The following is a 23,907-nucleotide window of genomic DNA, read 5'->3' as shown; positions in this document are numbered from 1 at the left end:
GCCCAGGGTCACACAGCTAGTAGTGTCTGAGACTGGATTTGAACTCAGGTCTTTGGACTCTAGGCCCAGGGTTCTATCCCCTGGGCCATTTGCTGAGGCTGATGGGCTTGGAGGACAGGGTAACTGAAGGGCCACTGAGTGTCCAAAAAGAAGACGGGGGTGGGGTGAAGTAGGGGTGAGAGGGAGAGGGAGAGGAGTGATAGAGAGGCGATACGTGGCTTTTGTCAGTGTCCCCCTGGTCCCAGTGTCAGAATGGTGGCAGTTAGAGGAGGATCAAGTGAAGAATGAATGCTTGAGTGAATGAATGCATGAGTGAGTGAACGCATGAAAAAAACATTTAAGTGCTTACGAACTGCCAGTCACCAGGGACCCAATCAGAAGCTCCCATTCTACAACGGAGACTCCGTGTAGGGCAGGGACGGGAGGGAGGGCTCACGGAGGGCAGGCTGGCAAGGCATGGGCCTTGAATGCCAGGCCATCGGGGGCCAGAGGCAGGGTTTGAGCAGGGAAGGGGCACAGGCAGGTCTCTGGGCATGAGGGAGAGTCGCCTAGTTTGGTAGGGCATCAGATTGGAGAGGGGAGAGTTAACGCGTCAGGCAACAGACTTAATTTTTTCACAAATGTTTATTAAGCACCTGCTGTATGCAGCACACAGTGCTCAGTGTTAAGACACAAAGATTAGAGGAGAACGTATTCCTGCCCACATGGAGCTTCCAGTCTAGGAGGGATTCAAAAGCATCTTCCAATGTAGGAGAAAATGCAGTAAGAATCAAAGGGGTCTCACTTTTGCTTTAAAAAAATCAACAGGAAAGTACAGGTTTGGGGAGGCACCCGAACCAGAAAAGTGAACGTGATTGGAGGTTTCAGTGATGGCGGCACGGCTTGCGGAGATGGGTGTCTCCTGGCCTGGTTGCCACACGCCTGAGGCGGCAGAGCTTCCAGACGGGCCCCCAGGATGGTGAGGGGATGGAGACCCTGCCACACAGAGGCTTAAGAGGGATGAAAACCCTTGGGGAGGGTGGGTCTGGCCCCAAGGCAGGAAGACCCTGGCACCAGGCGCCACACGGTCCCCCCTCAAGGCAAGGCACAGGGGCCCGTGGGAGGCCAGCACCCCGGAACAAAGTCCCGTCTGCTCCGTGCTCGTTACAGCTGGAGATGAGGCTGGGGGAAGGGCCCAGGGCAGAGAAGACAAGAATTGGGGAGTGGAAGGGTTAGAACTATTTTCTTTAGGCAGAACCAGGAATGGAGGGTCTAGGTGGCAGAGGGGAGATCAAGGCTCTGGACAGACTTTCCTAAGAATCAGTACTCTCAATCAACAAGCATTTATCGAATGCCACCGAATACAAAGGCACTGCGCTTGGTGCTGGGCCACAAAGCCAGCCGGGAAACACCAAAGAAAAGGGAGGATCTTGGGGACTCCTGCCCGGCTCCATCACAGGGGTCCCCGAGCTCCCTTCAAGCCCTGGGACTCTAATTCTGCCGGGGACGGCCCCCCAGATGTCCTGGGCAGTGTGGAAGCGTCCGCACCAAAGAGCTGCTGCTCTTCTGGGCCACAGTGAGAGCAGTCTGGACCCGCGCAGAGCATCACCCGCATCCTTCCCGTCCGCGAGCTTTGCTTCAAAGATGCCCAGTGGCTGCAGGCCAGACAAACTTCGTGGCCCCAGGGGCGACGGTGTAAGGGGGAGGATTTGTTTTGGCGGGCTCCAGACCCGTGTGATTTTACCTGAGCAGAGAGCTCAGCTCTTCCGGTGTGGAAACTCCCACCACAGATGCAGTTCAGAGCTGCCCAAGGCACTGAGAAACGGTCACCTGGCCCTAGCTTCCCAGACAGCCTGAGCCAGAGACGGGCACCCCGGGTCAAGGCCTCAAGGCCACGGCGCTCTGCCTCCAATGGATTGGATCTGAACCGAAAAGAGGCCGGCTGAATAGGAAGCCCGAGTCCCTCACTCGGCTCTCAGACCGAGGTGTCCCGAGCCCCAGGATACAAGAGCAAACGTCCCGCTCGGCTCTCCCTCCTCGCCCCCATCAGCCCTTCCAGGGTGCTCGGCCTGACGCTGCCATGTTCTTGGCAATCCGGCGGCCCGGCCTCCCGGCTGCTCCTCAAGGGCCTCCGTCTCCCCAGCGCCTCATCCCACCTCCCGGCCACCCTCAAACCCCGCAGAAGCGCCACCTCGTACAGGAAGCCCCCCCGGTCCTCCTCAACGCCGGCGCCCTCCCTCTGCGGGTGACTCCAACCCGTCTCGGTCGGCCGCGGCTGTTTGCACGTTGGCTCCCCCGCTAGCAGGGGAGCTCCGTGAGGGCAGGAACGGTCACCGGCCTTTCCTTGTATCACCGGAGCTTAGCGCATTATCTGGCACACAGTAGGTGTGTAAGAAATGCCAGTGGAGTGACTAACTGTATGAAAGCCTTAGTTTTCAGTAACAAAGACAGAAAAGTAAAAAAAGAACACCTTTGATTTGCTGAGGAAAAGAAATCCGATTCAGACCCTAGGATACTGTGCAAGAAAATCGGGCCGCAGGGGCCCGAGACCGGGAACGTGGCTTCTAACCCGAGGGGCGGCTACGGATCCCCGATGGGCAGTCGCCCCTGGCAGCCCGGCGGCATTTCCCATTACATCATCGAGAACGCCCGATCACAGCGGGCAATCCAAGGGACCCAGCAGGCTCCAGAGCCCACACTGCCCACCCGACCGCGAGTCCGGCCACAGTACACGGGCCACGTGGCTGGTGAGAAGGGAGCGCCGGGCGAGCCCCCGCAGCCTCCAGGGCGGGGGCCCCATCGCCGCCTGGCCGGCCGGCCGCGGCCCCCTAGAAGAGGCCGGGCAGAAGGCGCCTGGGCACGGTCGCGGTGTAGCGCTCCCAGTCGCGGCCGTACTTGCGGGAGCAGCGGTCCTCGTCACGCAGGCAGCGGTGGATGAGCAGGATGGACATGTAGACGACGTAGAAGTAGGGCAGGAGGTGGGAGAAGCCGCAGGCCAGGCAGTAGGCCAGGCTGCCCAGGAGGTCCCCCGTGTAGTTGAAGTGGCGCGCCAGGCCCCAGAAGCCCGACACCATCAGTTTGCTGCGGTGCCTACGCCCGTCGGCCGACGTGTACGAGCACTCGATGTACTTGGGCTTCCGGCCCCAGATCTGGCAGTTCCCGTCGGTCTTCCGGAAGAGGTCCTTCTGGTGGTTGGCCTCCCGGAAGATGTAGTAGCCCGCAAGGCCCAGCAGCAGGACCGCCAGCGCGTGCGGCGCGGACAGCTGCACCGGATGGTAGACCAAGTACAAGCCCTGTGGGGACCACAAGAGGGAAGGGGAGCCCGGAGGGCCGGGCGTGGCTCTCACGGCTCTCAGAAGGGCCGGCGGCAGAGCGCTGCCCTGGAGTAGCGCAGCCTCAGCCTCCCTCACGTCAAATGACCCAGAAGCCCTGGAGGACCCTTCTAAAAGCCCAAGCTCCTCCCAGGACCCAGGAAGCCTCGTGAAGACTGAGGGGAGACACGACCCCGTCCCTCTCCCTCACCAGGGGCATCCGCTCCCAGGGCACCCCTCTGCCCGAGCTGGTTCCTGCATCCAGGATGTCCCCACCCTACTTCCGCACCCATCAGGTCCTGCAGGGCCGAAGGATGCCCACAACGATGCCCCGATTGGGGTCCTCTGGATATTGGAGTCCCCCTCTTACAGGTGAGAAAACCCAGGCTCAACAAGACGGATGGCGGCCTCTGGGCTTCTAAGGACGGGCAGGATATGGCCCAGTTCTCTCCTGACTGCCACCGTCCTGGGGGGACTTACCCTGGGGTCTGTGAACTTCCCAAAAGGATAACCGGATTTCGACAGAATTCACTTTTTATTTTTTTGGGGCTAGGCAATGGGATTAAGTGACTTGCCCAGGGTCACACAGCTAGTAAGCGTTACGTGTCTGAGGCCAGATTTGAACTCGGGTCCTCCTGAACCCAGGGCCGGTGCTCTATCCACCGCACCACCTGGCTGCCCCCTAGAATTCACTTCTGTTGTAATCCTATGTGACTTATCTTAGGCATTCTGGGAAGAGGTTCACAGGATTTGCCAAAGGGGCCCAGCACACAAGGGTGGGGATCCCTGCATCATGCCGCTGATCTGGCCAGTGCTGAGGAGCCCCCGGCAGGGAGGAAGGCTTGTCTGGGGGCGCTCACTGAGCATTTAAGGGAACTTCAGGGAGATAAACTGGGAAGCCAAAGGCCCGAGTGCCAATTCTGGCTCTGGCCAGAATTATACCTGGCGGCGCTATACCGGAGACACTCTGGATTTGGAGTGAGGAGTGATCTGGGTTCAAATCCTGCCTGGGACCTTTACTAGCTGTGAGACCGAGGGCAGGAAGCTCCCTGAGCCTCAGAGGTTCCCCCGTTTTTACGATGGGTCCTGGTGAGGCTCGGATAGCATGCTCTGCAATCCTAAACACTCCGCAGAAATGCCCGTCACTGCCATTGCTTGCCCAGCTCTGAGCCTTATCGTTTTCATCTGTAAAATGGGGACAAAAACAGACTACCTGCCTTTCCTATCACACAGGTTGGGGTAAGGACCAGAGGAGCCAATCTGTGCCCAAGATGCTAGTAAAACGTATTTTTTAGATGACCACAACCTTGCATTGACTGTCGGTCACATCTCCCTAGACACATTCTTCTCATTTCCTATGTTGGGTGCAGCATTGGTCCATTAGATCTTAATCTATTTTTTTAAATCAACATTTATTAAGCACCTACTGTGTGCCAGGCACAGGCCTTTGTCTCTTCTTCTATCCCCGGTGCCTGGCACACAGTAGGTGCATCTTTCAGAAAGGCCGCGGTGTCAGGGGTGCATCCTCCTAACAATACTGGCCCCCCAAACCTGAACGGAGGGTCTTCACGAGCTCACACGGCCTAACAAAGACACCCCTCGGAGGCCAGTCCCCTGCTGGCGATGGGGGCTGCTTCCTCCGCTGTGGAGGCGGATGGGGACTTTGGCAGCCCAGAGGGATTCCCGGTTGTGTCTGCCAGGGAGCGTGGATCACTCCCTCCCCCGCCCAAGAAGGTCTGAACGGAGACAGGATGAGCCTCCCACCTTCGCAGGTCTTACCTGGAGGGTGTAGAGGTAAGGTAGCCAGACGCAGTCACCCCAGCCCAAGTACCAGCCAAAGTGGTCATGGCAGATGTCGATGGTTTTCAGGTACCAGGTTTCATTCCAGAAAAAGTCTACCACGTAAACAGCCTAAAAGATAGCAGGGGAAAGTTCACCGGCCTGGCGTCCGCCGGGACCCTCAACCAGTCTCTGGGGGTAGCTACAAAGTCCAGAGAACCGATGCAAAGGAGGAAGGACGATTTTGGGGGAATTAACCAAGGCCTCGGTAGCATCTGAGCTGTGCCTTGAGGAAGCTAAGGGTCCCAAAGGCAGAGCGCAGGGCAGAGGCATGCCAGGCAGGGAGGCCACCTAGCGCAACGGTGCCCAAGTGGGCTTTTTCACCCATCAGCCAAGTATGGTGCCAGGACCTGGCTCTGAGGGTGGGTGAGGCTGGGGGAGAGAGGTAGAGGCTTGGGGCAGCCCCTTCCTGGAACGGGTACATGGATAAATCCTTTGCTGCACTGAAGGCAAGCCTAGCTGAAATGGGCTAGCATACGTCTGTAGTGGACTTCCTAATGCGGCTCCCTCAGCATCGTGGGGGCAGTAGCGGAAGAGCAGGGAGGTGGGGGGCGATGTGACCGTGGAAAAGGCCCCAGGCCTGGGGCGGGGAAAGAGCCCCACTCTTGTGTCTGTTGACAGCACAGTTGGGAAATCTTCTCTTCAGTCACCAAAGACTTGGCAAGTGCCAAATCCCAAGGCCTTTGCTCACCACCTCACCCCTCTCTCTCACACCTCTGCAGGAAGTCTTCGGCACCGGGGAGGGCCCTTGACCCCGGCGGCCAAGGGCGAGGTGGACGCCTGCACAGCCGCTTGGGGCGTGCACGCACTCACCTGCAGGACGTTCACCAGGATCATGGCGTTGGTCACCGAACCAAAGAGCTCCTGCTGCTTGGCCGCAAAGGACAAGTTGATGAGCGTCCAGGCGACGATGCCCGGGCGGCCGTTGAAGAAGAGCTTAAAGTCAAACCACTTCCCCACCCGCGGGTTGAACTCCACGCCCATCATGTAGTTGTAGAAGAAGTTGCCTGTGAACTTGCTGAAAGGGGCAGAAAGAGCAGGAGGTGGCCAGGGGCAGCGGGTGCCTGAGCCCAATGGCACGACCTCTAAGCAGGACCCGTCTCTCTGCCCGCGAGCTCTGGAAGTCCTCTACGGGCCACGAGGTGGCGGCCCCGGACCCAGCCAGAGTCAGGAAATGGGACCAAGATGACCCTCAGACGCCGACTAACTGGGTGACCCTGCCTCATCTGTAAAAAGGGGTTAACAACAGCCCTGACCCCACAGGGCTGCCATTGTCGGTAAAGTGCTCAGTGAACCTGAAAAGCACTCTCCAAGTGCCAGCTACTCCTGCTTCTATCTAACCGCCCACTCTGCTTATTCCCCAAGCTCCCTAAGCCCTCAGCCACCTCACAATCTGGCCACACTAGTCACACGGCATGCCATTTCTGGCCCCCCGGCCTTTGCAGATGGGTCCCCACACCTGAAATCCCTCCTCTGCCTTCTGAAACCAGGAGCGCCTGTCAAAGGTCAGCACACTTACTGAGGACAAAAGTCGGAGCACAGAGAGATGCCCTGTGAAATCCAAACATTCAGCTCCTTCCCCAGAAGGGGAGAGAAAAGGTGACCGCTTTGGGTTATGGTGTTTGGGCAGTGCGAGGGTCCACGCTTGGTGATTGCGAGGTGGGGCAGGGCAGGGCAGGGCAGGGCAGGGCTGGGCAGGGTACGGCTGGGCTGGGGGCCAAACCAGGCCTCTGCCTCACCATGTCACCAGTGGTGACAACATTCCCTGTGTGGGAAGAGTATGGTGAGCTCCACGTCACTGCCAGGCCCCAAGCAGAGGCTGTATGACTACTGGTTGGGGGCGTGTTTTAGAGGGGGTACTTGTTTAGGGATGGGCTAGACTAAATGCTTCTGCGGTCTCTGCCAAACCTGACATTTTATCATTCTGTGACGTGACCGTCCTATTGTGGGGGCTGGGTTGTGGCCCCCATGATGAGGAAGTTTAAAAAAAATAGAATGTAGCATGGCTTCAGTTGGGACCTGAAAGCCCGGAATCTTCCCTCAAAAATGCTTTTGCTGCAGATTTTCGGGAGAGTCACATGGATCTAGAAGTGGTGGAAACCCTATTCAGGCCACGTCTTTCAGAGGACATTCTGCAGGGCACACAGTAGGTGCTTAATAAACGGGAGGTTCAGAAAGACCTCTGGATTTAGAATCAGCCTTCCCAGCTCTGTGCTCCAGGGCTCCTCCCAGCCCGGACTTTCCAAGATTTTAGCGTTTATTGAGACTGGCAAGGGAAGAGGTCACTGAGTCCCATTCTCTCGTTTTCAGGCGGGGAGTGGACGTCACAATCAACATCCCGAGTCTCACAGAGAGCGAGCGGGGTGAGGGGAACCCTTGCCTCCACCCCCAAACCTGGTGTTCTCTGCATTAGGGCAGATCCCCTCGCCGCCTCCACCTCTGGGCCTCACCAGTGATCATGGCAACAGCTCAGGCGGTGAAGGAGGGCCTGGAGAGATGCCTGGGAGATCTCCACAGAGTACTCTGCTTACTAAGGCAGGAGAATGGAATCCAACATTTTTGAAAGTTTCTAAACTTTCTACATTCTAAAACCATTGTAAAGGGACAGGGTGAAAACTAACAGACATTTAGCTAGTCACAAATGAATAAAAGTATACTGGTTATCCAGGGTTTCAGCTGCTGAATCTCCTCCCCCCACCCCCAATCCATTCTCCTCTCCCTCCTCCTCCCTATGAGGGACCAGAGGTCCATGGGTCAACGCTGGCTTTCCCACCGGGCCATGGAACATACCAGTCTTTGGCGCTGGTGGGGAACAAATATCCTTTGACGAGCGCGAATGTGGACACGGTGTAGCCAAGAATATTGGCGCACCAGAGCAGCGGTATCCAGTTGTCAAAAATGATGGTAGGAGAGAACCAGTGAAAGAGATGAGCATTTGCAAACCACAGAAGGTGCGTGATGAGCCAGGCCTGAAGACCGTTGATCTCATACTTGTTTACCGTTCCTGCAAGGGAAGCAACACGGGATGGGGGAGCGGACCTGCGTGCGCAGTGAGAGGGGCGCGTCGGCAATGCTTTCCTCTCCGTTTCTAGCCAGGGCGAGCATCCTGCGACTCCTTCCCAGGCCACACCAACCTTTCTGCCCCAGGTGGTGGATCCAGAGCCAAGGGCCTCGAGTCAGGAGGCCCCGGTGCCAGCCCAGGACATGCCTCTCCCGTGCCGTCCCTTTCTGGGCTGCTACATTCTTTTCTATCAATCTGGGCACCCCTGGGCTGTTGCAGACAGGGAAGGGGAGCACAGTGAGATGGGGACCCTGGCCGTCTTCTGGCCGGTGGCCAATGTTACCTGCAGGCGTTACAGCCCCTTCCTGAATGCCTCCCACGTAGCCAGGCAGAAATTTGTGGCAAAAATCAGGAATCATCATGTACAAAGCCACCTAAAATAAGACGTGTGGGGCGAAAATTACCGGTGGCTGAGATGGTCGGGATCCATAAGCGGGGGAGCCTGTCTGACCCGAGGTTATTTCCAAGCCAGAGAAACTTCGTTGTCAGCTCAAGCTTTCCTCCTGCCAAAGGAGTCACGAGGCAGAGACAGCTGTATTCTGAGCAAGGGAATTCCAGTCTCTTTAAAGTGTGTCTTGGCAGCCTGGGCTATTTGCGCTCAGAGCCAGTCCCCGCCTGGTTCACGATAAGAGCTGCTCAGGAAGGGGGAGGGAGGGAGGCTGACCTGAAAAGTAACCCAGCCGACGTAGATCTGAGCTGCTCTGGCCGTGACGCCCGGCGTGTGGGCCCAGATGTCCGAGAGGCTGGATTTCCCGGTCACCACCTCCACCACGGGCGCGGTGAGGGAGCAGCCGTACTGATCACAGGACATGACAAAGTAATAGACAATCAGCGGAGCAAACATGAGCAGGAACATGACGCTGGCCAAGGAGAACCAGTCCACCTCCCTGCAAAAGAAGATGGCACAGGGTCACGGGGGTGCAGCCGCCGGCCCCCCGGGGAAGGCCCGAGGCCACGAGGGCAGGGCCGGGGACGGCGAAGCCACCAGGCTGCTTTCTGTGGCTCCGCGGGAAGGGCCCTCTGGACCCTCTCGAGGCGTTTTCTTAGGACGCCGGGAGGTCCGACAAGAATTAGGGCCGGGCGCAAACAAGATCACGCCCCTATGGCTGAGCTGGTCTGACCATTAATCAGACTGGGAACCTCTTGAGGGCAGGGACTGGTCCCATTTTATAGATAACCAGAATGTAGCATAGTGCCCAGCATGCAGTAGGTGCTTAATAAACGCTGGCCATGGACTCCCAAAGCCAGCCTGTCCACGTGCAAAAGAGCCCTGCGGGTGAAAAAAGAGAACTGCAGGGGTGGGGAACAGACGGATGGCACAATACACCCTCACCCCCCCTTCTGGTGCAACGTCCCTCCAGAGGCTATGTCAACTGCCATCATCTGAAGGTGCACGGCGTGTGTGCCCAGAGCGTGCGTGTGTGTGTCTGTTCTTTACGTGGTGCGGATGAAACCAGGGACAATCCCGGCCCCTTCTTCCCAGGGATGTTCGGAGTGCTGAGGGAGATGAGAACGGTAAAGCGCTTTGGGACAGGACCTGGCACACAGTAGGGGACACAGATTTACTTGTAATTATTATCATTAAAGTGAGCGTGTTTGATCTTGGCAGAATTACACCCCAGCCAAACCGGACATGCTTAAAACATGCTTTCCCCTTAACTTAGGAAGGTGAGCACGATGAATGATATCAGGACAGTGATTATAGCTACCACGGACAGAGAGCCCTGACGTTTGCAAAGCGCTTTACAAACCAGAATGCACCTGGGTCTCCCAACTACCCCGGGAGGTAGATGCTGCTACTATCCCCACTCTACCAATGAGGAAACCGAGGCACACAGTGGTTAAGTGACTTGCCCAGGGTCACCCAGCTAGGTGGTGCCTGAAGCCAGATTTTAACCCGGGTTTTCCCGACTCCAGGCTCTGTGGTACCCCCAGGTGCCTCCAGAACCTTCTGAACCCGGGTTTCCCACAATGCTTTGCCGCTACTGCTTCTCGTTATCAATTATTTGCACATGAAGGGTCCGTGTCTGAATGCCATGTCTCCCTCCTCCCCCCTGGGACAGCAAGTACCTTCCTGGGTATGGCTCAGCTAATTCTCAGAACAGCCAGTTCCTTTGAAATCAAGCAAGGCCGTGGCCCCTTTCAACACCCCACATTCCTCACGTACGAGGATCCGGGGGTCAAGATCCTGACGTCATCCACCAAGGCCCCGCCCACGTGGTCAGCAGGGAGACGGTGCCCAGGTTTCACCAGGCAGGAGCCAGAGAGCCCAGGGAGTGGATGTGGGCACCCGGCCACCTGCATCCCACCCTCCCCACAGCAGCCAGACCTGGGCTTCCTAGCACACAGGCATAAGCAGGAGCTGCCCCTGCTCCAGAAGCTTCAGGGGCTCCCTCTTGTCCCCCAGACAAATACAGATTCCTCTGGTTGGCATCTTAATGCCCTCCACAAGCAGCCTCCAGCTCATCTTGGCAATCTTATTCCATATAACTCACCCCCCCTCCAGGGCTCTATGCTACCGCAAACCCTCTTCCTTGGGGTTCCTCTCACACAACATATCATCTCCTGCCTCCAGGCCTTTGCCCAGGCTGTCCCTTCTGCCAGGACTGCACTCCCTCCTCAGCTGAACTCTTTGAATCCCTTCAAAGCTCAGCTCAAGGGCTACATTCTAGATGGGGGCCTTCCAGACTCCCTCCCTTCCTCTCCCCTGGACATCTTCATGTGAGCACATTCCCACCACCTCCTACAGAATGGAAAGTCCTTCAAGACAGAGACTATCTAATTTCTTTTCTATCCCTACACATAGTAGGTACTTGATTGATCAAGTCAATTCTACAAATATGAAGTCCTTGCTATGGGGAAAGCACTAAGTAAGACCCTGGGGAGACAGACGTGATAAAAAGTGGAACCCGTCTTCAAGAAGCTTCCATTCCACCAGTGGGAAAAGCACACATGCACAGATCTATACAATCTATACAAAGTGGGGGGCACTCGGAGCGGGGGGCGCCAGGAGAGGCTTCCTGCCAGAGCTGACCCCCGAAGGAAGTGGGGCGTGGCATTCCATGCAGGGGCGACTGTCCGTGCAAAGGCATGAGGGTGGGAGAAAGCGGGTCACGTAGCGTGAACATCAATGGGACCCTTCCCTTTTCTAGGTCTCAGTTTCCTTGTCTGTAAAACCATCACCTTGGACTAGGTGGCCTTCAAGCTTCCTCCAGTCCTACATCCTGCATCACCGTCTTCAGAGAATGAGATATTCAGGCTGAGGGCAAGATGTGAAAGGGCGAGGGGGAGTCCTGCTGCCCCCTCCCCTGGGGTTCACAATCCGAGTGGAGGGAGAGACCGACCTTCGGTGCATTCTGCGCGATTATTTGATGCCAGAACAGCAATCCCAGCCATGAAAACACCACTTAGAAACGGCCGTGTCCTTTAGGCAGGCTCCAAAGCAGGAGTCGTATTTTTCACAAAGTCTGACTCTCCCCAGGGGATGTCTCCACCGGACGTTTAAACCTAATTCCTTAATGTTCCATTCTCTCTAACAGCTGGTCACACGTTTTCATCGGGGGAAATGTGAGCGTGACTACTGTCTATTTTCCTTTAATAATAATGTAAGTCTAATACTGAAATTATTATAATGGTAATATTACAATTATAATATCAAAAACAATCCTAATCTCCTGTGACATCCTGCACAGACGTCTCGGGGTTGGCCCCTAGCTTTGTGGATGGACTTCCAGATCAGGACATTTATACAGGGCCAAGTCAAACATCTGCCTCTATAACTGTGTATGCTTTTTGAAAAATAATTCGGAAATGTCATTCGTGGCTGAAAAACTCTAAATGCACAGAACGACTCTGGCTATAAGCTCAGTTGTGACCATTTCTGATCAATCCCTAGGATTCAGCCATATTTGTCACACCGTTCTACCCCTCATCCCACCGTGCCCCGGCCCCACGTCAATGCTCTGTGTCACCTGGAAGCTGAACCTGAAGTAAAAAAGGATTCTATGAAGAACTCCATTAAGATTCTCCAGATGGAATCAGCATCTCTCTAATGCTTGACACTCAGAGGCGTGGACGCCACGGGGGGCGCATGGGACAATTTGGGATAAAGAAATGAGGGGCAGCTAGGTGGTTCAGTGGACAGAGCTCCAGCCTTGAAGTCAGCAGGACCCAAGGTCAAATCCGGCCTCAGACACTTGACACTCACTAGCTGTGTGACCCTGGGCAAGTCACTTAACACCGACTGCCTCACCAAAAAAAAAAAAGGCCAAAGTTAAGCCTCAAAAGCATAACCCCTGTGAGACAGCAGAGGCACTGGATATGGGGGGCACCAAATATCATTTCCAAAAGGAAAACCTATGCTATGACTGGACGCCATGCAGAGCCATGCACCATCTGCTAGTGATTTGAGATTTACTAACTATGGACAGCAAGCATTCAGTCCATGGACTACTTGGAACGAAGGTGAAAAGTAACTCCCAAAAGGGGATGCTACACACACTGCCCATACATGGTTGGTGAACCAGCTGGTTTTGCTAAACTGATTTTTTTTCCCCTTGTTGTTCTTCTTGGGTTTTAAATATTTGCTGTGACGGACGGAAGACCGCATGCTGCCGTGGACTGCGCGCCAGTCTCAAAGCCAAGAAGACTTCTAGCCTTTGACGCTGGGAAGCCACTTAACCTTTCAGCGCCCTTGGCAGGGAAGACGCCAACCTGAATGTGCGGGGGGAGTTTCCTCATCTCGGAATTCCCTAGAGCGGCGAAATTCTAGGTCAAGCCCCTCCCTCTTAGTCTAAGAAGGAGAGGAGAAGGAGGGATTTATCTGGAAAAGACGGCAGCGAGGAAGACAAGAAAAGGGATCACTGTAACTAAGGAGTGAGCGACTGACATTCAGCTATAAGAAGGATCGAGAGCAGGAGTGGCCTGAAATCAGGATGGCTCAAACCACCCTCGTCGATCCAGTCGTGAAGGCTGAAAGAGAGAGACAGAGGTGGAGAAAGAGAACGAGGTGGGGGGGAAGGGAGAAGACAACGACCCAATGACTCCAGTAATTACCCACATTTCATATACTTTATCTCATTTCATTTGAGCCTCCCCATAGCCAGTAAATATCAGAGGAATTCTTTGAGCTTTCTGGAGGAGAATAGTGAGGGCGGCCTGTGGTCGCTTTTGTCAGAAGGGATCTGGCCCCCGGTCTTCCTGACAAGTCTAAGCCTCCCTCCCTTGTGAGTAGAAGAGCGTCAGTGAGAGCCACAAGGCCTTGCAAGAGTGGCCAAAGCACAGGAGCTGCTGCCTCTGCACGGCACCCTCTTGATCTCTCCCAGTGCAACAAGTGTGACGCCCCTTCAGTTATCAGCGACCCGCTCCTGCATTAACCCTGGGAGGCGTCGGACTGTCCACCTTGCTCCCCAACTCTGAAGACTCAGGGGAGATACTGAGGTCCTGGCTTTAAAGCTAGGAGGGACCAGAGTTTGGGAGTGGGAAGATAATCCAGAGCCTTCCTCATGGACAGAGGAGATGCAGGAAAACCAGTGTGTTGTTATCTCCAAGCCAGCAGGGCTAACATTCCTTCTCCACGAGGAGTCACATCTTGGCCTTTTGCTAATGTCAGAATTTCCTCTCTCCCTCTCTCTCTCTCCTTCTCTTCTCCCCTTCCCTTTTCTCTTCTCTCTCTGTTTCTATTTCTCTTTCTCTCTCTCCTCCCCCCCTCCCCCGTCTCTTCCTCATGCATGAGTGTGTACTTGTGTCTGTGTGTATGCCTGTGTGTGTGCACTTTGTCGTAGGGTCAGACATCTGGGTTGGGTTGGGCGGGCCGGGGAGCCTCAGGTCATTGAGTCCAGCACCCTCATTTTGCAGAACAGGAAACTGGGTCCTAGGGAAGGTAAGCGACTTGATCACTGAGAGTCAGCGCCAGCTGGTATGGGATCCTGGGGCCCAACTCCAGACTCACAAGTTCCTGGCCCCTTTGAGCTTGTTTGTCACGGTGACTCTTTACCCCGCACACACTTGGATAAGCGGCCCTCACTATTCTCCTCCAGAAAGCTCAGAGAATTCCTCTGATATTTACTGGCTATGGGGAGGCTCAAATGAAATGAGATAATGTATACGAAATGTGGGTAATTATTGCTTTTTTTTTATAGCAGAAAGAACCTTACAAAAAGCTGGGCCATCGAGACGTGGCTTGAGCTCCAGGCCTTCTACTGTGGGCCACTCAGCAAACCATGGCCACTCTGCCCCAGGCCTTGGAGATCTCCCTCTCAAACCCTCAGGCCGTGGGGCTGGAAGGAGGGTCTTACCAGGCTCGACCCCACTTCCCTTGAGCTGCGTTGTCACCATTTGGAATCTTCTTGGGGTCCCTCTGCTTGGGGGATCCGGCTGGGGCACGCATCGCCATCGGACCCTAAAGAGAAGAGATCCGTATTACTGCTTGGGTGCAATAATGGTGAAATTCCCAAGCAATCCCTAAGCACGTATTAAGTACCTACTGCGTTCCAGGAATTCTGACACTAGTTGATCAAGGTTGAGTCACCCGAGCCTCAGTTTACTTATTTATAAATCAATTTTAAAAAGGGAATCCTATTTGTAGCACTTACGTATCTAAAGGCAGTTAGGTGGTGCACTGGGCCTGGAGTCAAGATCTAAATTCAAATTCAGCATAAAATACTTTCTAGATGCGTGACCCAGGACAAGTCACTTAACCTGTTTGCCTCAGTTTCCTCGACTGCCAAAGAGGGGTTAGAATAGCACCTACTTTTCAAGTTTGTTGTGAGGATTAAATGAGATGGTATTTGTAAAGCACTTAGCACAGTGCCTGGCACACAACAGGCGATCTATAAATCTGACAGCTCACTGTGGCACGGACGGACAGACCTTGGGCATGGGCAAAGTGATGGACTTCATGGTTACTGTTTCCAGGACCGGCCCGGGGTGGGGTGGATGTGGATGTTTAGGCAGTGTTCCCCAGAGGCCCCCCACTACGTAGCCACAGAGAAGGACAAAACCCTTTCAGGATCAATGACCATCCCAGAGCTGCTGGCAGGATACAAAGAGGGGCTGGAAGTCAGCCGTTCCGTAAACCTCAAGAGCTCTGTAAACACCACTTTTATTTAAAACAAAACAAAACACAAAACCCAACACTTTGCAAAAAACAAGGGATAATTGTTACTTTCCACAATAAACTTCATTCTACCTGACACGGCACAAAATGCTAAAATTAAGAGGAAAATAACAACTGTGCATCTTTTTGAAATTCATGAAAAACCAGAGTTTAGCCAACGACTTGGGCCGCTAAAACCAATCCATCCAAAGCAGCACCGGCTGGTTAAACACTCCAACAGCCTTCCGGCAGAAGGAAATTCACTTCATAATTTCTTTGTGGCTTTCAATGGACAGCAGCTGAACAAATTTCAAATATTACAAAATTATGGGGTGCTTTAGCAGTCTCTACTACTTTTTTGTTTTTTATATTTTATTATATTGATATATTATTAATTATATGTAATTAATATATTAATATAATAGACTATATCATACAATTATAACTGTACAAATAATTATACAACAATTCCAAAGTCATTTGGAATAAAACAATTCATCAGTCACTTCCAGGAAGAACTGCAGGTCAGATCAGCGGATTTTGAAAGGTCAGAGACCCTGGCTAATATAAACTGCATACTGACTGGCCTTGCCAGCCACATAGTTTGTTTTCATTTAGCTTTCATTTAGATCAGAAAGACCTTCTAGAAGGTCACGCAACAAACGAGCTTTCCTTGGGCTCGTAACGATATTTTGTGGCCCATAAAGTATTTCAGCTTTAGGAGACCACTTCTTGATAAATAAAATCCAAAAAGTCATATCCATCCCACAACCTTCTCCTTCCTCACCTCCTACGTGTAAATGCAGCCGGAATTTTTCCACAGTTACTGTGTGTGTTTGGATTCTGGAGAAACAATCCAGTGTTCAAGGTTATGTCAGTAAGCCTACGTAAAAAGAGCATTTCTCCGAAGCACAATTCTTACCGTCTCCATGGTTTTGAATACCATCCGATCCCAGGATTACAACCGGATCAGAAATCAGGGACCACCCAGTCCAACGCCCTCAGTTTATGGATGAGAAAACTGAGCTCGAATGATTTACTAAGATCTCCCAAAGAGTAATCAATCAATCCAGGATTTAAAGTCCAGTTCTCCGACTCCAAATCTAGTGCTTTTCCCATGCACGATGACAACTAGAGATTTGGTCGAGAACACGGTGATAAAGACATGATTCTGCACACACGCACATAGGAAGAAGTTGGGGCCGAGCTCTGGGGAAAGACACGTGTCATTCCAGAGACATTTTGAGAGAGACATACACAGAGATGGCAACATTTAGGAGAAGCTAGCTCCTCCACATGTCCTATAATTCCAGTTTGCCTTCCTAGAGACTCTAAACTTGATATTTCCTTTTTAAAAATTTTATTTATGTATTGTTAGTTTTCGACATTCACTTCCAGAAGCTTTTGTTTTAAATTGTCTTCCCTTCCTCTCCTCCCCCCTCCCCAGGAGGGTGTGCAGTCTAATACAGGTTCTACTTATGCATTCATATTAAACTTTGTTCACATTAGTCCAGTTGTAAAGAAGAATCAGAACCAACGGGAGAAACCATGAGAAAGAAGAAAGAAAAAAAAGAGAGAGAGAGCGAGAGCAAAGAGCCTGCTTCGATCTGCATTCAGACTCCCTGGTTCTCTCTGGGGATGGGACAGTATTTTCCAACGTGAGTCTTTTGGAGTTGTCTCAGATTCTTGCACTGCTGAGATCTCCACCACTTTTAGATACGATAAGAAAATACTGGGGAGACTCTTTACAAATGAATTCAACACAAGGAGAATCAGAAGAGTTCAGCCAGCTGGTCAGTCAACAAGCATTTATTAAGCACCGACAGAGGCCTAGGGCACAAAATCACAGGAGTCACAACTGGACCGACACGCTCACCTGACCAAACCTAAGGGCTGCCTCGTCTGCCCTGCTCTGTGATATAAAGATTTATGGCAGTCATTGCAATGGCCCCACAAACTTGGAGAGCCAGCCACACTGGCCTCCCGGCTGTTTCTTGTCTGAGGCTCTCTGCCTCAGCCTGGAGTCTCTCCCTCGTGCCCTGGACTGTCTGAACCATTCTATCTTACGCTTTCAGTTCGTACTGTAGACCAAAAAGCAAAATCTATTTTTAAGGCGGACACAATCTTGTTTAAGTTTTCTGATGCTAAATATTGCATCAGAGGAGCCAGAGGTCACAGGAGACCAAACACACAAATACTAGATTGATTGCCCAGTTATCAAAAATAAAATATTTGAAAAAGCCTGTTTAGCCAATTAGAGCTGAACGTGACCGAGCACAACACAGTTGATTTAAGTAGGAGGGATACATGCCGAGGGCCTCCTTCACTTACTTGCTAAAACTCCACCTTCCACAGGAAGCCCTTCCGGTCCGTTCAGTCTCGCAGGCTTCCCCTGGTGCTTATCTCCCCTAGAGTTACTTGCACATGATTGCCCTATCACACTGTGAGCTCCTCAGGGAAGGGTCTGCTTTCATTTTTCTCAGCATCCCTTAGCCCAGTGCGTGGCTGGCATTTACTTAATGTTTGTTGACTGACATAAGCCCAGACTTCTTTCCCTGAAATAACCAGCTTTCCTTTTCCCCAAAGAGCCGACACAGTCTTGGACGAGGAAACGAAGGTCACTCTATTGGGAGCAGTCACCCGATTTTCCCCATCGATCTCGTCGGTCTTAATGGGCTATATATAACTCATTTTTGATACTTCTGACGGCCTCTTAATTTGCTCCAGTCATTTTCAAAAAAAGCATCTCATCTTGGGCTCATTTCTAGGGCTCTGGATTGGGGAAGACTTGAGTTTGAATCCGACTTCTGATGCCTACCAGCTGGGTGACCCTGCTCAAGTCACCTAACTGCTCTTGGTCTCAGTTGCCTCATCTGTACAAAGAAGGGACTGGATTCAACGGCCCCTAAAGCCCCTCCAGGTCTAAATCTGTGGTAGCTGGGAGGGGTGGTGGATGGAGAATGGTAGCCGCTCCTCAAGACCCACAACTGACACCCCTCGTTCAGGCCTGCCAGTCCTGGGGAGCGCCAGGCAACCTGCTTCCCTAAACGTACCCATCAGAACTTCCCTCTCCTTTGTCCCCACCTTGCGAAGCTGAGAGCTCATTATCAGACAGACGGATCAGTAAGGCTGAGGTCTTCCTAGCAGAAGGCCACAACCTCTTTTCCAGGACACACAAGTACCTTGTAACAGGCGCCTTCTGAGGACAACTCTCCCAACTTGACGAAGGGAGATTCTGTCCCTCCCGCCAGGGGGAGGGGAGGGCACCATCCTGGCCGGTCAGGGCAGGGGCGAGATGGGTGGGGAGGAGGAGGGCATTGTGATCTTCTGCAGCTAGCCTGCAGCGCTTTCCTCCATGTGCCAACATGCTTTTTTATCACCAGAAACATCTCGACCTGCTCATCTTTCCCAACTGAGTCAAACACGTATTGACAGAGACCTCGATGGCTGGCGAGGGGTAGCCACGTCTCTGAAGGCAGCATGCATGAGAAGGGATGGGGGAGGGCAGCGAGTCTCGCTATCCAAGGACACCTCCTTCCGCAAGGAGATTCTAAGAGTGGGCCCGGCGCGGGCCAGGGGCCAACCGACTCAGCACCTGGGTTTGGGAGGGAGCGGGCTGCAGAGGTGGCAGGCGTCTTTCGCCATACCACACCCTCTGCCAAGACAATTGCCTCTGAAATCCCTCAGAGATTCACTCCTCTGGGATTCCAATGAAGGGTCTTGCTTTAGAGCTGGTCCAACTGTCTCCTTGTACAGAAAAAGAAGTCTAACTAAATAAAGATAAAAAAAAAACCTAAATGAAGAAAATGTGAATAGAGATCTTTAAAAAATCCAATTTCAGGAAAAAGAATTCAAACCAGCTTGGTCTGGATATAGTTACAGCTGAATTGTATCCAACTTCTGTAGAACAACAACTATGTACTGTTAAAACACTGGGAATGAAAACACTCCCATTTAGGATATAACCATATCCTTCATCCTTACACTAGGGGAGGGGAAGGCCAAGAGAGCCCCACATCCACCTCCCCAAATCACCAATGATGATTAACCCAATTACTGGCTGCTGACTCTCCTTTGCCTCAGGACCTGACTCCTTCTAGACTCGGCTCAAATCTTACCTGGACCGGGAAGCCTTTCCCAGGCCCCTGGCTCCCAGCCCCTCCCCCGTCGTCAGAGCACCCATCAAGCATTGTGGATGTGTGCTCTCTCCCCTCAGACAGTGCGCTCTGTCTTGTGCATTTTCTGTATGCCCATAACTTAGCACAGTACCTTGTATACCTTTGGTGGTTACTAAATGCTTATGGACTGATGGAGCCCAACCAGGAAAAATGGAAAAACAGGACCCAAGATGAATAATGAGTAATTTTATAATGACCAAGCTTAACTTTACTGCCCCGCCCTCTCCTTTCTCCTGCAAGAGGTGGTGGGACTCCTGAAAACAGCATCCCATGATGGGTTTACCAGCCAGTTTCACCTGCGCACCTTTCCTTCTTTCCTCCTCAGGTTGTGGTCACTCTTGGGCCAAGGAAATCCACGGTGCTCTGGAAAACCAGCAGGGAGGGAGCCGGGTAGGAAACCTATTTGGAAATGAAGGCGACGAAATAATACAACAGAATCTCCGCAAACCGTGACAACTGAGTCATCCTCATCATCACAGTGAGGAGAATAAATATATTTTAAAAAGGAAACGAGGAGGAAAGCCCCCCCCCCCTCGCCCTGTTTGGTCGCCTGGAGGCCCCCAGCAGTCAGTCTGGTTTGGAATAGTCACCCTGGTTTCTCTGAGAGGTGTTAGACGGGCCCTGCTCCTCCCAATTGCCTCCAAAATGGGATATGAGTTCAAAATCACCTTTCAGTGGAAACCAGGAGATTTTCAGGAAATGCCCTGAGGCAGGGAGGATGGGTTTGAATCCCAACAGGGATACTTCCTTCTCACTACCAGTGCAACCTTGGCCACCGGCCCTCTCAGGGCCTCAGTTTCCTCAACTGTAAAAGGAAGGGGCCAGACTGGGTAGGACCTGAAGCTTTGGTGAGCCTCACTCTGGCTCGGCCAAGACCAAGACAGCAGGGAATGAGGCCAAACAAACATCCCTCCCCCAAAATGGGCCAAGGCCCAGTTCAAGCCAGTTTGCCTTCCAAACACCTCCGCACACCGCTTTGGGGGCGTGGCCCCTTTGGGCTGTAGGTGAAGCCTCTGGATTCCTTCCCAGAATCACGTTTTTTAAAAGCACAAAATATGTAGGATTACAGTAATCCTTTCTATCCTACATGGTCAAAGCTTGCAGAATCTCTGCTCTAGAAAGAGGGAATTGCCTTTCTTTGAGCTGAATTCAGATCGAGGAAGCCCTGCTCATCAAAGACAGACGGCTGGGCCCCGAGCCTCCAGAATCCTCTCTTCCCCTGAACCACTCCATAGGAATAGGAAGGTTAAAACATTTACAAAGCACTTTACCTACACATATCTCATTTGAGCCTCACAATGAGTCTGGGAGAGAAGTGGGAGCAGGAGGAGGGGATAAACATTTAGGGAGCACCCACTAAGCTATCTCCTTTGGTCCTCAAACCCTGAAGCAGTCATGACGTTAACTGTCAGGCTGGATTTGAACTCAGGTCTTTCTGATTGTAGGCCCTGCACTGTACCAGTAAGCCACCTCCCCACTAATGGAACTACTACCACCACCTAATGCCAAGGGAGTCGGTGTGGGTTCAAATATGGCATTGGGAACCTGAACAATTCACTTTAGCTCTCCTGTTTATAACAGGGGGTCCTTTCTAACTCCAGATCCTAAGGAAGAACTGTACCCTTGGGGTGGGGTCATCAAAGTCAGAAGGGGGACTCCCCCCAGGAGGAGCCAGGAGCCCAAGCCCAACCAGAGAAAGAACAACCCTCCCCTACTATTCACAACCGGACCTCAAAGATTTAAGGCCACCTGACGATGTCTGGGGGCTTGCCCCCCAGGAAATGAAAAGAAAAAACAAAACTGTCTGCAGAGCTCTCATTTTGATTCTGTTCGGCTAGAAACCACACCAGGCTAATTCAGCGTTTGCTTACCCAACACCATTTCTCCAGACATACTATGGTTAACACCTTTCAGAGAAACAGTTTTGGGGTTTCTTGGGGGGGGTGTCACATTTTGTAATCACATAATACTGTTTTTCTTCGCCTAGGAACCACAATTCAAACCGTCCGAACCATCCCGATACCTCGCACCGCTGGCGGGTAACTATTAAATTGAGCCCAAGTCCAAGGACGTCTTCTGTTTCAGAGGGAGGAGGGGGAAAGCTCGGCCATCTGAGTTTTCTGCACCTCTGCCGGGCAGACACACTTATTTATGACGATGAATTCTCTGGGGTAATTTAGGGAAAGCAAAACCAAACGCTGCAGTTTTGCCCCGATCTCTCATTTCACTTCAGAGGTCAGTTTATCTCGAAGGTTATTTTTTCAATTTCATATTTATCATTCCATTTGATTCTTTAACGTAGTTGGGGTGTGTGTGTGTGTTTGCATTACAAGATGGTGGTTAAGATTAAGAACCGACTACCCAGGCCTTCTTTGGCATTTTCACTAGACTGGGTTACGTCCTGAGTATAGCTAGAGCTGGGCTGGTGCCTCCTTTTCATACTCCAAGGTTGAAAACGTAAAGTAAACGCAAAAGCCCTCGAAATCGAAATCAGAGAGCAGCAGACCTGCTCGGTCTTTTTGAAAGGCATTGCAGCGTTTTCCCGAGCGCCTACTGAACGTTTCCGCGGGCTCTGCACGCTGTCTGGGGCACTCCCCTCGGACCTGAGTAGCTAGTGTCCCTTCTCCGGGAAGGCCCTAGAGATGAAGCCACCTTCAGATTCATCACAGCCACGACTGTGAAAGCCTACAAGGGCGACAAGCACTGGGGCGCATCTCAGCCAAGATTCAGTGAGCGCTGGGCTAAGCCCCGGGGATGCAAAGACAAGGGCACCTGCCATCTACCACACCTGGACACCCCATGCAGGGCCGACGTGTGCGCTCTCGGAGGCAAAGCCAAGACGTGGCTTGTCTAGAGCGTCCCACGGTACCCAGCTGAGCCTCTCCAACTAGCTTGCTTGCTTGGAATCCCCAAAGTCCCTAGACCGGTTCCCGCTGGGTTTCTTACCTCCTCCACGCTTCCGCGACCCAGCACACCCAGAGACGCTTCTACAGCTCGCATAGCTGGGAGCCCAAGTTGATGCATCCGATTAGGGACCGCCCTCCGAGCCGATGCGTGCCACGGAGGCGGCCAATGGACTGCCAGGGATCGCCCTGTCACCGCGCTCTACACACTTAGATTGGTGCAGACGCCTCAAGCCATCTCGAGCCCACTGAGGAGGAGCCAGCCCGGCCACTCAGCTGCAGGAACAGGGGCGGGACCCTGCTTCAAAGGCGCCATTTCCCTCCCCCTCGGCCCAAGCCAGGCTTTTTCCTGGGCGGGGATCCTCACAGAGGGCGGGTCCTTAGGGAGCCCCGGGGGGAGGGGCAGCGAGCCGGAACCCAGGGCGGTTTGCTTGGCGGCCGAGTGGATTCCCCTACGCTGTAAACGCCAGGAGCCCCGCTTCCCTGTAGAACGAGGCCCAAAATGCTCTGTTGGTCCTATCGTTCCTAGCCCTGTACGCTTTACTCGAGAGTCCAGCCGTGCTGGCCTATTCTCGGGACCTGCCCCGACCCCGGGAATGTTTCCCCGCCTCCTCCCCCTCCCGTTCTATAGCGCTTTTGTGTGTGCCCGCGTACGTGCACGCTGTCTTCTCCATTGCAGGGCAAATGCCCCTGGAGAGCCAGGGATTTTGTCTTCGTAGTCTCAGGGCCTGGCCACGCAAGCTTTTTGATGGACGTTTAGGGCAATGGTTAGTGATAGCGCGTCAACCCCACCCCCACCTTGGGACTTAAATGAACTTCGTCCCCGGAGGCAGACTTTAGCGGTCTCAGGCCACGTGACCGGACCTACCGGTGGGGTCACTGGCTCCGCATCTGGAGGGGGAGGGGACGAGGGAAGGTGCCGGGAGTCTCGCTGGCGGTACTTGACCTATCACTGCCCGGCCAGCTGGTGCCACTGCCCGTCCCAACAGCCGAGCCCGAAGTCTCAGCCTGGCCCGGCAAACCTTCCCCCCCCCCCGGCCCGGGACGCGGGAGGGGGCGGGGCTGGGGCTGGGGCTGTGGTCTCTGCGGGGGTCCAGCTGCCCCAGGGCCGGCGGGTGCCCCCACGTGGCGGGCGGGGCGGTGCACGGCGCGGGGAAGCTCCCGACGCGGACCAATCCGGGCGAGCCGAGGATACTTTGTAACCTGTTGGCTCGCCGCGTTCCGTCGCTGCGTGGCGGGGCGCTCGGAGCCCGGAAGAGAGAAGGCCGCCGGCCCCTGCCGTTGCCCCTGCCCCTGCCCCCCCCCCTCCCCCCGGCGCGGATCGGAGGAAGGGCGGACCGGAGGAGGCCGGCGAGGCGGCAGGCATGGGCAGGAAGGTGACCGTGGCCACCTGCTCGCTCAATCAGTGGGCGCTGGATTTTGAGGGCAATTTGCGGAGGATTTTAAGGAGTGAGTATGGGGGGAGGGGGAGAGTGGGGCGTCGGGCGAGGGGCCGGAGGGGGCAGGGATAAGAGCCGCCGTGCACCCCAGGCGAAATCCT

The 23,907-nt window shown here is 53.6% G+C and overlaps 2 protein-coding genes across 3 annotated transcripts in view; one reads left to right on the top strand and one right to left on the bottom strand.

Annotated features, from left to right (window-relative positions):
- Window positions 1–605: 605 nt before the first annotated feature.
- DHCR7 (7-dehydrocholesterol reductase) lies at window positions 606–22,465 on the bottom strand. Of its 2 annotated transcripts, none has more exons than XM_027856105.1 (8): window positions 22,411–22,465; window positions 14,487–14,590; window positions 8,855–9,077; window positions 8,474–8,564; window positions 7,920–8,133; window positions 5,943–6,147; window positions 5,070–5,201; window positions 606–3,272 (listed from the first exon to the last, which is right to left on the bottom strand). In XM_027856105.1, exons 1-8 carry the CDS (start codon window positions 22,462–22,464, stop codon window positions 2,808–2,810), a joined length of 1,488 nt encoding a protein of 495 aa, XP_027711906.1. In that variant the 5' UTR covers window position 22,465; the 3' UTR covers window positions 606–2,807. The 2 variants fall into 2 exon arrangements, with proteins under 2 accessions (XP_027711906.1, XP_027711908.1); XM_027856107.1 differs by lacking the exon at window positions 22,411–22,465 and adding an exon at window positions 19,761–19,846.
- A 1,210-nt stretch (window positions 22,466–23,675) lies between these two features.
- Window positions 23,676–23,907, top strand: part of NADSYN1 (NAD synthetase 1) — a 29,564-nt gene continuing 29,332 nt past the window's right edge. Inside the window, exon 1 of the mRNA XM_027856104.1 lies at window positions 23,676–23,816. Within this exon, the coding sequence (XP_027711905.1) occupies window positions 23,732–23,816 (85 nt within the window). The 5' untranslated portion in view covers window positions 23,676–23,731. The remainder of the gene's footprint in view (window positions 23,817–23,907) is intronic.

The sequence above is a fragment of the Vombatus ursinus genome, unplaced genomic scaffold (assembly GCF_900497805.2).
Source record: "Vombatus ursinus unplaced genomic scaffold, bare-nosed wombat genome assembly UNPS02011369.1, whole genome shotgun sequence".
Classification (NCBI taxonomy): domain Eukaryota; kingdom Metazoa; phylum Chordata; class Mammalia; order Diprotodontia; family Vombatidae; genus Vombatus; species Vombatus ursinus.
Note: the sequence above shows the minus strand (reverse complement) of the source record. Positions and strands in the feature narration are given on the sequence as shown.

Coding starts and splice junctions, on each gene's coding strand:
- DHCR7 (XM_027856105.1), bottom strand. CDS start 22,464: ATGCGAGCTGTAGAAGCGTCTCTGGGTGTGCTGGGTCGCGGAAGCGTG. Junction 9,078..14,486: donor GGGAAGTGGGGTCGAGCCTG/GTAAGACCCTCC, acceptor CTTCTTTTGCAG/GGAGGTGGACTGGTTCTCCT. Junction 5,202..5,942: donor TCCTGGTGAACGTCCTGCAG/GTGAGTGCGTGC, acceptor GCTATCTTTTAG/GCTGTTTACGTGGTAGACTT.